This window comes from Callorhinus ursinus, unplaced genomic scaffold (genome assembly GCF_003265705.2).
Source record: "Callorhinus ursinus isolate GAN/ISIS: 27379988/994484 unplaced genomic scaffold, GSC_fseal_2.0 scaffold3, whole genome shotgun sequence".
In the NCBI taxonomy this organism is placed as follows: Eukaryota; Metazoa; Chordata; class Mammalia; order Carnivora; family Otariidae; genus Callorhinus; species Callorhinus ursinus.
Window position 1 is genome coordinate 32700269 of NW_027397065.1, and position 17304 is coordinate 32717572.

General features: G+C 38.9%; 1 protein-coding gene across 8 annotated transcripts in view; it reads right to left on the reverse strand.

Moving 5' to 3' along the window:
- Positions 1-17304, reverse strand: part of RANBP17 (RAN binding protein 17) — a 324967-nt gene that overhangs the window by 20439 nt on the left and 287224 nt on the right. For 5 of the 8 annotated variants that reach the window (XM_073890032.1, XM_025867045.2, XM_025867044.2 and 2 more), the window contains one exon: positions 7339-7505. The exons of 2 other annotated variants lie outside the window; for them this stretch is intronic. In XM_073890032.1, the coding sequence (XP_073746133.1) occupies positions 7339-7505 (167 nt within the window). Of the gene's footprint in view, positions 1-7338; positions 7506-17304 lie in introns of those variants that run through there. One more of the 8 variants, XM_073890037.1, reaches the window with a different exon arrangement.

Genomic DNA, 17304 nt, shown 5'->3' on the forward strand with positions numbered 1-17304 from the left:
CCATTTGGAACAATATTTGAAGTGCTTATTTTTTTCTTCACCCATGTTTAGGATGAAATTTTCTTGAGAAATTTCAGCAGTATCGTTATATTGTATATAAAGGTGTAATCTCCTCTTAGCGTTCCTATTTCGTTTATAATGTAGCAGTCTATGACCATGCTGGGTTTGAAACCTAAAGTCACTGACTGCGGATTGTAATTCTGCGAATGAATTTTGAGGGGTTTGTTTTGCGGACACTCACTGGCCAATACAAGGTGTCAGGCTCTGCTAGACGCTGAGACAAGTATCAAGCCTGAAGTGATCTTTGGGTAAGAAAAGGTACTCTGTTAAAGACAGATATTACAGTTCTGATGATAATTTGATGATTCATAAATTAAGAATAGGTTTTTATTTTAACCAATTTTTCTGTTTTAAAACACCCCTTTTTTTGGTTATATTTGAAACAGTTATTCAACAAATACTTCCATAACAAAAATAGAACCAAAATGGCAAAATAGGGTATATAACAAAAAATTTGGACTAGAATCATCCTTTTACAGGTGGATCAATGATTTTATAATATCACAGATAAGATGCCATTTTAGTAAAAAAAAGCAACGTAGTTTTTCTATTTTTAAAGTTATATACTTTAACTTTCTAAACTGATCTTTGGGGTGGTGGTCACAAATTCATCATTCAAGAGTTTTATTGCCATCTGGACTTTTATAAGGTGGCTGTTACCTAGATACTTTTGTCCAACCCTGGTCCTCTCATATATTGATTTGATCCTTAGTAATTAGATTGTGTGTACACACAGAGACACACACACACACACACACACACACACTAACTCAAATGTGGTTATTCTGAAGATTAAAAAAAATGTTTGGGAGGTGTTAACCGAGTTTCATTGACTGTTGATTGCATACATGCTGTATGCACAGACACAACCCAAATGTAAATAAATGCCCTCTTTAAATTTTAATAGACACCTATGTACAGAATCAAATGTAAGAGCAAAATAACAGCATCCTTTTTAATCAAGTAATCAAAAAAGTGTGCTTCAAAAATTATTAAAACATCAGCAGTCCCACATGGGATGGCTGTGAGAAGTATCAGGGATCATGCTTTGGGAGATCTTGGTTCTGAAATCCTCTAGGATTACATAATACATTGGTGGAAAACTGGTAACCAGACATACAGTGCTGGCCTGCAGAGTGTTCTCTTTTTTTTGTTTCGTTTTAAATTTTCAGTCAATGGCCAACATCAAAAAACCTGGATTTCTGGTTCTCTTTGGGGGTGGGAGAGGTAATCTCAATATAGCTGCCAACACTGGATCGTACCTTCTTACAGGGCAAGAATGAGCTGGCCCTGTGTGGAGGCTGCCCCCGGAAGGACTGGGATGTGTACTCAACTTGGGTTGCTTTCCTAAGTTTCAAGTTTTCTGCTTGGCTCTGTAGGCATCTTAGTTTGTAGAATGGAAAGGATAGGGAGAGGGATGCTCAAAGGTATCACTTTGAGACTTGCCAACGTGAGAAGCCCTTAAGAGCTAACAGTACCCAGTAGCAGAAGCAGCTTCCTTTAGAGAAGAAAAGCTGTTTGCAACTAGAAAGAGGTGATGACTGGCATTCTATACTGATGAGTCAGTAGTGAGAGTCAGGATGAAGCCTAGAGGTGCACTGGGTACGGGGGACAGAGAGAGAGCACCTGTTGCTTCCCCATCCTCATTTCACGGCTGCCATATTGCCTCTATCTGAGAAAAACGCAGTTGGAACAAACCTCAAGAGCTACCTCAAAGACATTAAAGGAAAGGAACACAGGAACATCATGAGACAGTGACGCTATTAGACTCTGCCGGCCTTCTCAAGGATACAGGTCCCACTCCCATTTTATACTCTCAGTGTCTGGCAACAGAATTAATGATTGGGTGTGGGTGTAGGGTAGGGGAGAGGAAGGTCTGTTCACTCTGCCTCAGTGATGGTGGGAAGCACAAGGATCTCTGTACCAGCTGGCAAAGCAAGCTCCCTCTCCCTTGCCCACCGCCTCTCTGGGTCACTGCCCATCTGTTTCATCCTGGCGGCAACACGAAGTTGGGGTATAGGATAACTGCTCAAAATCATTCTACCTTAAGGATGGCCCCGGTGGGACTTACTGGAAGCTCAACTTGCCTCAGTGTGAGTGCTGAAAACATACATACAACCTCAGATCAGTAGCCATCAACAAGCTATAGCTTTGTGGTTAAGCATGTGAACTCTGGAGTTCAACAGGCCAGAACTGTAGTTTTTCCACTTACTACGTGTGACCTTGGGCAAGTTAGTTACTTAATCTTTTTGTGCCTCAGTTTCTATATTTAGAAAGTGGCCATCATAATACCACCGCTTCATAGACATACTGTGATGATGAAATCAGATTATACACATATGTAAAAGCTTAAGCTGCACACAGGAAGCACTTATATTTTGCCAATATCATTTTTTTTTCTAGAAATAAATACATAGTCCACGCACAGAGTGCCGTGAAGAAAATTGAGATTGTGGCAGCATGTGCAAAAACCAGTTCTGTCCTGAAACGTGAGTTCCTGCTTTCTACTTTTTGGTGTCTAATGACCTATCCCTGGCTTCCTTTAAACCTCTATACCCATGTTGTCCTCTGATCTAGTTGTGAATGTCCCTTCAGCGTGTGTTTTGGGTACCAATCTACCGCCATATTTTTGATAATAAAGTGGCAAATCAACCAGACTGAGCTAATGGGTCATGTGGAGGGCACGCTTTCTATTTAGGGTCCACTAGAAATGTCTTTAATAACATTAGACAATCTGGCTAATTATTTTTTAAGAGGATGAAGAGAACATGAATATACTTCATCTGCTTAAGTGTTTCCGACCGTGAGAGTGTTGCTAAGGTTCTATAGGCCAAAATCTCAACATCAGTTAAATATGCGACTACACTTTCTTCTACTTAGTATTAGGGAATGGAATCTTAAGTATGAAAGATGTCTTGTATAGGATGTCAAAATGTTGAGCAGTATCATTTCAATCTAAACACAAAAATGAAAAAAGAGCAGATGATTTCCCTTTTGCTGTAATTCACTTTGGGATGCATGTCATGAAGAGCACTATACAAAAAGTAATTTTCATTGATTGACTGACTGATTGAGGAAAAGGGTGAATGTTCTTTCAGCACACATCCCTACTGAAGTATGATTCTTACAGCTCCTGACAGCTCTTCACAATTCGTAGTTAAATACCAGGTTGGGGGTGGGGGTGGGGGGACGGAGGGAGGAAGGAAGGGAGGGGGGGAGTGAAAGAGAGAGATAATCATAATTAGAACTTTTGGGGGGGGTTTTATGATAGCTGACTTATACACAACAGCTAAATAGATGAGGGTGAGATAAATTCAAACCTAAATGTTCTATTCGTCCCTTCAATGTATTTAGATTTTAGAGAATATAATTGCTAAAAATACCTTGTTAATAAGTTAACGGCATACCCTAATCAGTAATACTGACAACCACAGAGTTCTTGTTCTACTTCTGCGGAAGGTGCCTCTCTCTCCAGAGCAATTACTTGAAGCTGCAATTCGGATTTAGAGAAGCATTCGGCATCAGTGCCCTATTCTTATAATCTGAAAAAGAATCTGTCACATCTCTGAACTGCCCCTCTAACTCTATAAAACACACTCCTCCATTTACCTAATTTGGGCAAATCTTTCACTCTGTGATATAACTAAATGAAAGCTGATCTGTGGTTTATAGAAGAGGCAAACACTTCACATGACCAGAGGTAAAACTGAAAAATATTCATACAGAAATTTAATTTTCCAAATTGCTGTAACCCATCTGTGCCTAATCACTGTTACTATTGGCTTGTTCTTAAGATTTTAGTTTATCTTTCTAATGGCATAAGAACACATGGGGAATATTTATTCTTAAACTGGGAATATTTATACGTAAACTGGGCTCTCCTCAAGTGCTAAGTCCAAGGTGTGCTGGTGAGACAATAATTCTTATTTGCAATATATTTACTTAATTACAGTGGATCTTCAAATAGACTAAATTTAATGCTAGCAAAGTTAGGTTTGTTTACAGATTATGGAAGACGGCTTATTTGGAGAATATTTTTAAAAACACTGAGGATCTCAAGCCACATAACAGATCATAATAAGCACGTTTCCAGGTGAGAGGCGCTTAAAATGTGCTTCCCAGGCTGTTGCACACCAATCACAAGGCCTACAAGGATGCTGGAAAACCTTTTATGTGGGTTGATGCTTTGCTTGCTATGGAAGCTTGAGGACATAAACTTTTGCAATTTGGAACTGACACTCTTCATGCAATTACGCTTCCAGCAATACATATCCAGGTTGGGGGGGAAAACAGTTCAAACTAGTAAATAATTGCAGTATCATTGCATCAGTTTAGTTTAAAGAGCTGACAAACCCTCTCTAAACTCCAAGCACAATTAGTCATTAGGGTCTAGTTTTTCAGCACTGTTAAGCAATTTGTAACCCATTCCTTTTAATAGGGTTAGGCATTACTTAACCGACACAGATGCCTTGAAAACTGAAACCTCGAGTTATAAAGCAGCCACCTTGTTCATTACCTTCAGTGATAGGCAAATCATCTATAAAAACAGCATTTAATGGGCAACCAATGAATAATCAATGGCTCACTTTTCATCTGAGTGTGAAAATGAGAATAATCTAATACAAAGTCCCTCTGGTAAGATGCCGAATCTCCGAGTTCTGCTGCTCTTCAGGGCTGATTTATAAGGTCTTGGAAAGCTGATGTAAACAGATGATCAATGGGACCCATCCTTGCTCATAATAACCCCCAACTGGCCCACTCCCTCTTTTCCAAGTCCATCCCTTCAGGCTATTAGCTCTGTCCAGCTAATTCTTCCCACTACTCCGGCCTGCTGCTTTTACTCCGGCCATCCGTTCAGTCCAGCCGACTCAGAAGTAATTTTATACGCAGCAGAGAGCGGGTAGAATTGATTTTTCACTCAGCGCTCAGTTCCCATCTGAATAATTATCAATTTTACTGCCTCATAAAGGGAAGAGTCAAAATTTCAAATCAATTCAAAAGAGCTTTTGAGACGACAGAAACTGTGCATAAGAATAGAGGTCAAAGTTGTCAGTGACCTAAGGAGATGATGTCAGATATTACTATACCCGATAGTTGACATCAGAGGCACTCAAGATGATATAACCTAGTGCTAATGCAAATCATATTTATGCTGACTACCAGAGACCAGTCATTAATATTTAAAATGCTATCTGAAAGCCTACATTCCAAATAAATAGAATGTATTCCACTGTTAATAAAGATATATCACTACTTAGTCATATGCTATAAAGCAAAGGATTACCAAGTATTATTAACACACAGAAATTACTTAAACCAACAAATGCATGGTAATTCTGAGTAAAGACAAACTTGATCATCTCCTGTACAACCACATCACTTGCTCTGCACAGTCTGATGGTATCTGTCTAGGATCACAGCCTATTGATTTTGGTAAAATCTACCGACTTAAAAGTTTCTGCCAAACTTTATGGGATAATAATGTGATCAGGCTGAGGGCCGGCAGGAGGGATTTGGTGGGGGACTTGTCATTTGCCATGGTGGGCTGGGGGCTGGGTCTGATTCCTGGCCAATCCATGGGTATTTCTTTTCTCCACTGGCTACATGCTCTAAATCTGTGGTTTTCAACCTTCTCCTTGCAGAACACCTGAGGGCTATGACATCCCAACAGTACCAGAGGCTACTGCAGCTGGGTAGGTGGTGGAGGGGGAAGGAGGGGTACGCCCAAATCTCAATAGAATGTATAGTTTGAAATGGCATTCCTGGTGAATCTGAGATCTTATCCCTACCAACTAGGCCCTTGAGAGTCAACAGTGTAAGTGGTAAGGACTTAGGCTTTTGAGTCAAACAAACCTTGGTTCACATTCCACGTCCCAGTTGCTCTGTGTCTCAATTTATTCACCTGTAAAATGGGGGTGATGATATCCACATTTCAGGGTTATTGTGGGGGTGTAAATGAGAAGAGTTCTCTGAAAGTCCTCTCCTCGTGTGTCAATCTCTGTCACCACTATATTAATCAAATTATCATGTAAGTGGTTAGTTACCTAATAACTAACCAATTATCTCTGTCCCACCTGATAGCACCTTTTTAAGGAGAGAAATTAGGCCTTACGAGTCTTAGTGGCTCTTGGACCTTGTGCACAGAAAGTCCTCAACACACGTGCGATCTTTCTCTTCTCTTTACTGTATCACCGACGCGTTGTTAACACTTCCAGGGGCACACCAAATATTTAGAGGCCGACAGCACCTTGTCTAGTTACACAAAATCTTAACTACACACCTCCTTGCCAGGAAAACAACAGGCTGAGACATCACCCAAAATAAGTTTATATAATTTCATTTGAATAATCGTAAAAAATGATAGCCAGGAAGAAAACCTCACCCATGGCTGGCTCATTCTACGTCCATCATTTCTTTGCTCAGAGTGATACTTTCTGCTGGTGGCAGGCACCTTGTTTGTTGGCTAATAACCTTGTTAAAGTGTTTACATTTGCAAACAACAAACTATTAGGAGGATAATTTGGCAAAATAAAACAACTGGAAGCAGTATAAAGTTTCCAAAGTTAGTGGAACTGGAAAATATCATAGTGATGGTATCTCCCTAGAAAAATGGTATTATTCTCTTTGAAATATTTCCGACATGTCTTATTTATTTTTATGCATGATGTTACTGTGATTTGCAGAAGTGAGTTTTTAAAAAAACAATATTAAACTTGGACCTAACTCATATTAGCCAGTCAGAAAACACATTTGAAAATGAAGAAGTTGTGGCTTTATTACTTAAATGCTCTGGGGAATATGATCTATCTGAACCTTGATTTCTTATCTTAAATGGGAAGAATACCAATTGTGGTACGATGAACGGAAAGTTCCCAGCAAGCTGTTAGGCACCGACTGGGAGCTCAGCAAATGGCAGTTCCCTGATGTACCAGAGGACTCACAAGGCAAACTTCAGAAGACATTATTAGAGGCTCCAAGAAATAAACCAGAGCTTGACTATTTCTAGTTCTGGCTTTGCCTTTTATTTCTTTCAGGCCTCTGGAAGAGCTATCCTTTCTTTGAATTCTAGCTTCACTGGAGTAAGATGAACGACTTAAGAGATTTCTTGAGGGTGAGTAGTCCTGGGGCGAGTGTGCTACCCTATCTTCCAGGAAAATACTCCTAGAGAATGACTGATAACGAGTCTTGACCGAACCATTTGCTCTAAGAGACATCCAGGGTCTAGGCTGGCTTTTGGGCAACTCTGTTTCTTAAGCCAGGTGACCGACCACCAGTTACCTGCTGTAGGACATCTGGATTTTGCTGCATAAAATGTAATAGTCTCTGACCGGCCTGGGTAGCCTCTCCGCATCGAAGTGGCTTCTTGCCCTCTTTTGCTATGTGCTTGAAGAGGTAGGTGACGATGTAGTCTAAACTGGTACAGCAGCTGGAGGAGACAACTGTATCTGTAGGAATGAGAAGTGAGAACCCCTTCGCATTACTGAAGTGTTTTTTCATCTGATTGATTGTAACGCCTCCAATTAAAAAAAATCACTTTCTGGTTTCAAAGCACTTTTATCAAACTGGGTTTTTGCCTTGCTAATCTCTTTAAACCCAGTGTCTACTACAGGACCTGGTATAAAGATGTGTTTGTAAGTAAATGATTCCTGGATTGGATTGGACAGAATTTTCCATTTGTGGCCTTAACAACCCTCTGTTCAACTCAAGTGACTTTACTGAATGTCTCTTTGGTGCAAAGTGCTCCGCTACAGACGAAATAGGGTGCAGACTTGGGGCAAAGTGCTCTGTTTCAGGGGCAACCTCTACCCTTGGACACCTACCCTGGTGTCCAAGATCTCATGATGGAGTACAGAAGTCACTGGAGCACAATGCTGGGTACAAACGAGTGACACACCACTATGAGGATTTTGAGGAAGACATCACATTTGGATGGGGATCAAAGAGACTTTTTGAAGGAGACAGAACCTGAGATGGGCCTGGGAAAGTTATTTTAGTTAGATATAAGGAAGGACATTTTTCAGGTACAGAAATTAGCACAGTGTACACAGGGTGGTGGGAAGGTAGGAATTCTGGGGTCAGACAGCTCTGGTTTCAAATCTCATCTTTTCCAATTACTTGCTCTGTTGTTACTTTGAAAGAACCACTTAACCTTCCTCATAAGTTGGAAAATATCTTGCAGACTTGAATGAGAAAACAACTAGAAATTCTCGTAATAAAAACAGCTGATGTTTAATGAGAGCTTACTGTGTTAGTTACATGAATTATTATTTTGCATCCTCACAATAATAGTTATATTATTATCCTCACTGTAATAGTTACTATTATTATTATTTCCATTCACAGGCAAGAATAGTGAGGGATTAAATGATGTGTCCACGGCCACACGGCTAGATGACTGTGGAGCCGCTGTATGAAAATAAACAAGGAGCTGGATTCTAGAGCTCTGTTCTTAATAGCTAAAATCCAGTAGATATTAAACAAAATTAGGCAGTAAGCAAAAATATATGCAAGCATCAAACACTTTCTTAAAACACAAGGGGCTCGGGTGCCTGGGTGGCTCAGTTGGTTGGGCGACTGCCTTCGGCTCAGGTCATGATCCTGGAGTCCCGGGATCGAGTCCCACATCGGGCTCCCTGCTTGGCGGGGAGTCTGCTTCTCCCTCTGACCCTCTTCCCTCTCGTGCTTTCTATCTCTCATTCTCTCTCTCTCTGAAATAAATAAATAAAATTAAAAAAAAAATTAAAAAAAAAATAAAAAAAAAAACCACAAGGGGCTCAAAAGATGATGTACTACCGGTGTGCCCTCATGATGGAAAGAGGAGGGTGTATTTGGCATAGGACTTTTGGTTTGAGTGAAAGAACGTATAGGGAGTCAAAAGAGAGAAGGCTGACAAAGTAGGTTGGGGGTCTTCCTCGAGGGCATCCAATAGAAGGCTGAGACATTACTTTTATTTGAAAGACAACAGAGGTGTTATTAAAGGCTTCTTTTAAAGCAAGTGAGTGACATGATATAGCAACCATTTATTATCTATTTTGTACATTAAAATTATTATTCACTTACTTCTAACAACCACTTTGTATATAGTAGGTGTTATTTGCATCTTTCAAGTGAGAAAAACAAAGCTGAGAGATAAACAGTTTATCCAAAGTTCATGTTTTTTTTTTTATTTTTTTAAATTTATTTGACACAGAGAGAGAGACAGCAAGAGAGGGAACACAAGCAGGGGACGTGGGAGAGGGAGAAGCAGGCTCCCCGCTGAGCAGGGAGCCCGATGTGGGGCTCGATCCCAGGACCCTGGGATCATGACCCGAGCAGAAGGCAGACGCTTAATGACTGAGCCACCCAGGCGCCCCCAAAGTTCGTGGTTTTGATTCATAGCATGACACTACCCAGATTTTCTGGCTAAAGGTAACACATGGACACGGTCCCGAGGAGTTTATGATAAGTAACAGAAACGACAAAAGAAACAATTAAAAACATTCAAAAAATGGCGAAAATGGTACATGCAGATGAGGAAAGTGGACTGGGAGAGTAGGGCTGGGGACCAGCAGATTACACACTCCCTAAGGCAGTCATTTATCTCTTATTCTTATTACTCTCTGAGCTTCTGAGACACATGTGCCTTTCCTAGATCAGAGGTGTGCCCTCTTAGCTGAATTAAAGAATGGGCAGACAAAGTTGATCTGAGAAAGGTTTTTACAGGTCTTGAGTTGTGTTTAGTAATAATACCTAGAACTGATATAACACCATGGTTTAAAAACTCTTTCAAATACATCGTTTTGGAGAGAAATGGCGTAATAAATAGAAAGAAGTAGGTCGGGAGAAAGTTTTGAAATACAGACAGATGACTGCATTTAAGCTTGAGGATGATGGTAGCTGATGCAGGACCAGGAGGGTTGTTTGAAGGTCTAAAGGATGGCCGCAGACAGTAGTCTGGGGAACTGTGGAGCTATGGAAGCTCCGCATGCAAGTAAATTGTACGGCTCTATTTTCCTTTGATTTCAGAAAGGGGCTCTTTTTCTCCTAAAACTATGGTGTTTGATTGACTGATTGATTTTTTATCTCCCCTCCCCACAACTGGGTTACTCTGCAGAAAAGGGAGCTTTGGTTTTATAATTCCAGGAGGTAAGATCATGCAGTGGAAAACATCGAGGCCTAAGAGTCAGGCATAGATTTGTTGAGCTTTGTCGCTTTTCTCTTTTCCTTCACATTTCTACCTCTGAAGTCCCAATCACGAAAGTAAATGGATTAAGTAACTTAATATCTACAAAAGGAAGCAAGCAGGAAATAGATGCCGTTTCCCTCACCAGTGAAGAGCAATATGCTATCAATCACACAAAAATTATGAAGACTTCACATAGATTTGGTGACCACATTCCATGCAGGTTGCATTAAAAGGTTCCAATCTACTGAGTCAGCTGTGAAAAAGCCAGGTAAACACTTTAGACATGAAGGTTAGAGCTTATACCCTTGCAATAAAAGCAAGAAGAAGAGCTTCCATTACGGCTGATTTATGATGGGGGACTTTGAAACGGATAAATGTTAGTTTAGGGTAGATTGAAAGGTGTGGAATAATAAGGATCAAGGGCCATTTGATCAAAAACAGAATGAAGAGTGCTGAGGACTGCGTATTATTATTGGTTTTCTTTATGTGCAGCTCAAGCTATTGTTTGAGATTCAAATAATGAAACCTCCTGACATAAGATGATGAGCCGAAGTCATGAATTTAACAATTCATCTGTGATTTAGACTATTGTAGATACAATTTTTAAGCCTAATAGGCACTTTGTCCTCTCCAGCAACTTGTTGTTTGGCACTAAAAACAACCAAATGCTCCTTTCCTCCTGCAACCAGTCTCCACAGGAAGCATGTGCATCACTAACAGCCCTCCTGTTCACTAAGACCCATCACAGAAAGCTGTTCTGAAAAGTTAACTGTATAGGAAAGAGTTGCTTAACTGAGGCAGGAGAATGATAATGGGGCTGAGCTAAAATTTGGCTTCGGCCCAGAATTTGCACCATGGCAGAAGAGAGGATGAAGGTCTTGGAAAAATATGGTGTGAAAGGCAATTTCAGAAACAAAAGGTCTGTATGGGTGGTGCAGTAGTTTTGGAAACAGGTGGGCCTAGTTTTGAATCTGTATCTTCTAGATGTTTTGACTTTATGGAGCTTCAATTTGCGCCTCTGTAAAATATGCTTAATACCACCTACTTCGCAAGGCCTTGTGAGAAATCAGTAAGGGGAAGTGTGTAAAGACTACCATAGTGCCCAACACACAGTACTGTCCCCCTTTTCACTTTCCATGTGTTTTCCTGTTTCAATCTCTGAAACAGCAAGCCCATCACTTAGTTTGCTAATTCATAGCTTTCTTCTATCTTTAGCATGTTTTTGGTGGGAGAAACTAATAATGTACAAGGTCTCTAAGTTTCTAAGTGTTTCCTGAATGTTTTGCTCCCATGTTACATTCACACCACTTCCCCCAATTCAAGAATGTGTTCAAAATAGCAACATACTCTATTAATAATGAACATTTTATTAGTAGTGGACTTGATGAGGAAAGGTCTGGTGGTTTCCAGTTGGTTCAACTTTTCATTTGCCTTCACCATTCCTTGTTTTTGCCTTTTGTGCCATCCTTTGCTTCTTCTTGGAATGCACCCCCATTCCAGCCCCGACTAAACTACAGAAGCCTTCCCTGATCACTTCTTCTAGAGAAGCCACATTTAATCATTCTCCAGCCATTATCCCATTTTAGATCTTTGTTTAGCACTTGTCATGACTTGACTTTTTCCTGTGTGTGGTGTTCATTTATTTATTACCTTCTCCCTCCAGAATCTAAGCTTCACATAAGTAGGGGCCTTATCTGTCTTGTTCCCTTTAGTACAGTCAAGTACCTAGTATGTGCACAATTGACACTTACTGAATGAATGACTTGAGAATTATTATTAAGAGCAGCTTTTTGTAAGTCCTGCACTTGGTGTCTGTATGTAAGAGTATGGTGGTGGTGGGGTGTTGGTGGCTGGGTAATTAAAAAGACAGAAAATATAATCTCTTTTCTCATTCACCTTTCTCTTCCCCATATTATAGTTGGCCTGAAACTAAAAATGCTGATAAATGACAATGACCAAATTTTTTTAGTATCATGTTAAGCATATTAGGTGAGTTACTACTCCATCACTGATTTGAATTTTTTTGTGCCTTCCTTTCATTTTTTTCCAGAGGCTAAAGCAGAACTGAGACCTGCTTGTAACCCAAACAATAACCAGAAATGCCTCTTTGCAGATCTATTATTGTTGGAAAAGGAGAAACCCAAGTGGTTATTTTCAATAGTCCTTTTTCTTGAAGATTCACCTGGCAAACTGTGACCTATATTAGACAGATCTAGCAGAGTAGTGAGGTGGAGAGGAATGGGTTTTAGAGTTAGAAAAGACTCCTAGATCAGACTCTTATTAGTTGTGTGACCTTGTGCAAGTTGTGTCACCTCTCTGAGCCACAGCTTACTCATCTGTATACTGAAAATAATATTACTTAATTAATTTAGTTACTACATGCTAGTGGTACCTCAAGACACTGTTCCTGTCCTTTGGAAGCTTACAATCAAGTAGGAAGTAAGGACAAACAGCACTATTAGAGTATGTAACCCAGTTTTGGTATGCGTAGTGGTTCTGAGAATGACAAGGGTGAGCTACACATCTTGAAAACACCTACGACAGCATCAGGCACAGAGCACTTGTCCACAATTATACACTTAATAAGTGGTAGCACTGGGACTTATTTAGGATTCCCTCCATAATGCTACCCCATCAAGACTCCCTCGAGAGCCTTGTGAAAATGCAGATTCTAGGCCCAAGACCATACTTTGAGAACATAGCCACCTGCAACTAATCCAAAATCTTAAAGTGTTACCATGACGTGAGATAAAAGAATGTCAAGGCAAACTGTAATAAGAAAAGCAAGGCATCAGTTTCTGTCCATGAAGGATTAACTGCTATGAGAATTTTTCCTTCTGTCATAAACAACTAGAAAACAGGACAAAAATACGAAACAACATTTTTCAATTATTGCACAACAAGCAGTATAGGGCTATTAAACCAGAGAGGAGGGAGACAAATGAGGTTCCACGTACACAGTCACTGGAGCTCATTGCCCCAAAGAGTTTCCAGGCTATAGGCCTGGAAGGGGGAACCCAAACAAAGCCAAGTAGTCTCAATGAGTGGAAGAGAAACAGTTTGAACTTGGGGGGCTGAGGCAGCTAGAACTCATGGGACAGAGCTTCAGAGAGTGGGAGCCATACAAAGAGAGAATTCTGGAGATCTGTAAAGGAGTCCTTTCTATCCAGTCTTTGAATAATAACAGAGATATATAATACATGTGCAGCTGGAGTTCCAAAAGGAATGGAGATAAGAGGGGAAAAGGTAAACTGTGATTATCTTTTTTTTTTTTTTTTTTTAAGATTTTTATTTATTTGACACAGAGAGAGAGACAGCCAGAGAGGGAACACAAGCAGGGGGAATGGGAGAGGGAGAAGCAGGCTTCTTGCAGAGCAGAAAGCCCGATGCAGGGCTCGCTCCCAGGACCTCGGGATCATGACCTGAGCCGAAGGCAGATGCTTAATGACTGAGCCACCCAGGCACCCCCTGTGATTTATGTGAAGGCAAACTATGATGACATTATTTGAAGGTGTAGATTATAAACCCTAGAGTACCACTAAAAATAAAGAAGTCTGGCTAATAAACTCATGGAGGATATAAATGGATTCATAAGAAACATTTAATTAATCCAAACCAAAAGAAGGCAGGAAAAGGGAAAAAAGGGAAAAAGAAACAAAGCTCAAATAAAAAGAAAACAAATAGCAATTTTATAGATTTAAACTCAAATACACTGGGAGTTACATTAAACGTAAATGGTTGAAACACTAATGAGAAGGCAGAGATAGTCAGATTTGATATAAAAATATGACCCACCTGTATGCTATGTATTAGGCAAATATGTCCTATGTCCATGGGCTAACTCCCAGAACCTGTGAATATGTTAGATTAAATGGCAAAGAATAAATAAGATTGCAGATGGATTAAGACTCCTAATTAGTTGAGTGAAAAGTAGGGAGATTATTCTGGATTATCTGGGTAGGCCCAATGTAATCCCAAGTGTCCTTAAAAGTGAAAGAGAGAAGCAGGAGAGGTCAGAAATCAGAGGGAGATGTATCTATAGAAGAGTGGTTATAGATGCAATCTTGCCGGGGGCCATGAGCTAAGGAATTTAGGTAGTCTCTACAAAGTGGAAAAGGCAAGGAAATGGAATTTCTCCTAGAAAGGAACACAGCTCTGCTGACACCTTCACTTTAGCCCAACAAGACCCATGTCAGATTTATGACTTAAAGAACTATAAGATGGGGTGCCTGGGTGGCTCAGTTGGTTGGGCGTCCCACTCTTGATTTTGGCTCGGGTCATGATCTCAGGGTTGTGAGATTGAGCCCTGCATCAGCTCTGTACTCAGCACAGAGTCTGCTTGAGATTCTCTCCTTCTGCTCCTCCTCCACTCCCTTTCTCTCTCTAATAAATAAATAAAATCTTTTAAAAAACCCAAATAGTTATACGATAAAAAATTTACATTGGTTAAAGCCACCAAATTTGTAAGAATTGTTATAATATCAATAGAAAATACCTGCTGTCTACAAGAAACCAACTTTAATATAAAGACACAGGAATGATGGAAAAAGAGGCACCACTAATCAAAAGAAAGCTGGAGAAGCTAGTAATATTAGATAAAATAGATTTCAGAAAAAAGAGTATTACCAGAGATAAAGATGGTCATTTCTTGATAAAGGGGAAAATTCATCAAAGGGACAGACAACCCCAAATATTTACATACCTAATAACGGAGCTTTAAAATGCTTTATATCAAAACTGATAGAACTAAAAGGAGAAATGGAAGAATCTATAATTATAGTTAGACTTCAACACTTCTCTCTTGGTAATTCATAGAATAAATAGAAAACAAACAAACAACTAGTAAGAACGTAGAAAATCTAAACATTATCAATTAGACCACTACAGAACATTCTTCCCAACAACAATGGAATGCACATTCATTTCAAGTGCCCATGTAATAGTCACATATTTTGAACCATAAAAAAGATGCAATAAAAATAAAGGTTATAACAATCATTGAGTATATCCTATGACCAAAATGGAATTAAACTAGAATCAGTAACAGGTATCCGAACACCTCTGGATATACAGAAATGAAACACTGTGCCTCTCAGTAACAATCCATTGATAAAAGAAGAAATCAGCAGGACAACTGGAAAACATTTTTAAATTGAACAGAAAAAACCCCCAAAATACACAAAAAATTTGAGAGGAATAGCTATAGCAGTGCTTAGATGAAAGCATTAAATGTGTATATCAGCAAAGAGGAAGGGTCTAAAATCAGTGATCCAAGCTTCTACATGAAAAATTAGAAAAGGAAAAGCAAAGTAAACTGAGGGAAGGAAATAATAAAGGCCGTACATGAAATTAAGGAAATAAAAGAAAACAACAGAGAAATCAATGAAAACTGAAAACTGGTTCTCTGTAATAAAACTGATAAATCTAGAGCCAGAATGATCAAGGAAAAAAAAAAGAGAGAAGACACAAATAGTCAATTTCAGGGATGAAAGAGGGAACATCACCACAGACCTTACAGAAATCAAATTGTAGAACAATGGGATATTATGAATAATTTTATGTCAACGTCAGATGAACATCAGATGAAACAGAGAAATTCCTTTAAAGACACAAACTACCAAATGCTACCCCAAATCTAATAAATAACTGGAATAGCCCTATATTCTTTAAAAATGTTTAACTTGTAGTTAAAAGCCTGCTAAAAAAATCTAGACCTAATGGCTTCACTGGGGAGTTTTATCAAACAATAAGTAAGGACTAATAACAATTCTACGCAAACTTTTTAAGAAAATAGGAGAGGAGGGAACATTCCCAAGTCATTTTATGAGGGCATTAGACTGATGCTAAAACAAGGTAAAGATATAGGAGACTAGACAAAGAATAAAAGATATGGAAGAAGAACCAAAGAAAAACTACAGAACACATCAATATCTGTCATAAACATAGATGTAAAAGTCTGTATCAAAATTTTAGAAAGCTGAATTCAGTAATATGTAAGAAGGATAATACGTTGTAACTTAGTGTGGAATGCAAGGTTGATTTAACATTCAAATATCCATCAATGTGATAATCAACATTATGTAATGTACACACGGAACTAAAAAGAAAAACCACATGATCATCTCAGTAGGTCCAGAAAAATAATTTGATAAAATTCAGTATTCATCCCTGATTAACACTCTCAGAAAACCACAATGGAAGGGAATTTTCTCAACAAGATAAAGAGCATCTATATAAAACCTACAGCTAACATTATACTGAATGGTAAAAGAATGAATGGAGATATTTCCTTAGAGACAAGGAAAAAATGTTTGCTATCATTACTTCTATTCAACATTGTACTACAGGTAGGTCCTAGCCAGTGTGATAAGGCAAGAAAAAATAAAAGCCATACAGATTGGAAAGGAAGAGATAAGCTGTCTATTTGCAGACACATCTATGTAGAAAATCCTAAGACATCTATAGAAGTGACCAAAATTAATAGGTGAGTTTAGTGAGGCTGCAGGATACAAGGTCAACATACAAAAAAATCACCTGCAATTCTACATGGTAGCCAAAAACAAAAGGAAATTGAAATTCAGTACCATGTACAATAGCATAAAAATATAAAATAGTTATAAATATAACAAAATATGTACAAGAGTCATACATTCAAAGCTACAAAAATGCTGTTGAGAAAAATTAAGGAAGATCTAAATAATGGACAGATATGCCATTTTCAGGAATCGAACACTCAATATTGCTAATATGTCAATTCTTCCCAAATTGGGCTAGAGATTCAATGCAATCCCCACCAAAATTCCCTTATTTTTTTCCTACCAAGAGAAACTGACAAATTGACTTTAAAGCTTATATAAAAAGACAAAGAACCCAGAATAGTCAAGACAATTTTAAAAGAAGAAAACAAAATTAGAGGTCCATGCCATATGATTTTAAGACTTACCATAAAGTTAGGACAAAAATTAAAAATCAGAGCAGTATAGAATTGGCACAAAGTAATTAAAAAGAGAAAGGATATTCTTCAACAAAAGGTGCTATAACAATTGAATAACTGTATGTTTAAAAACAGCTTTCATCTC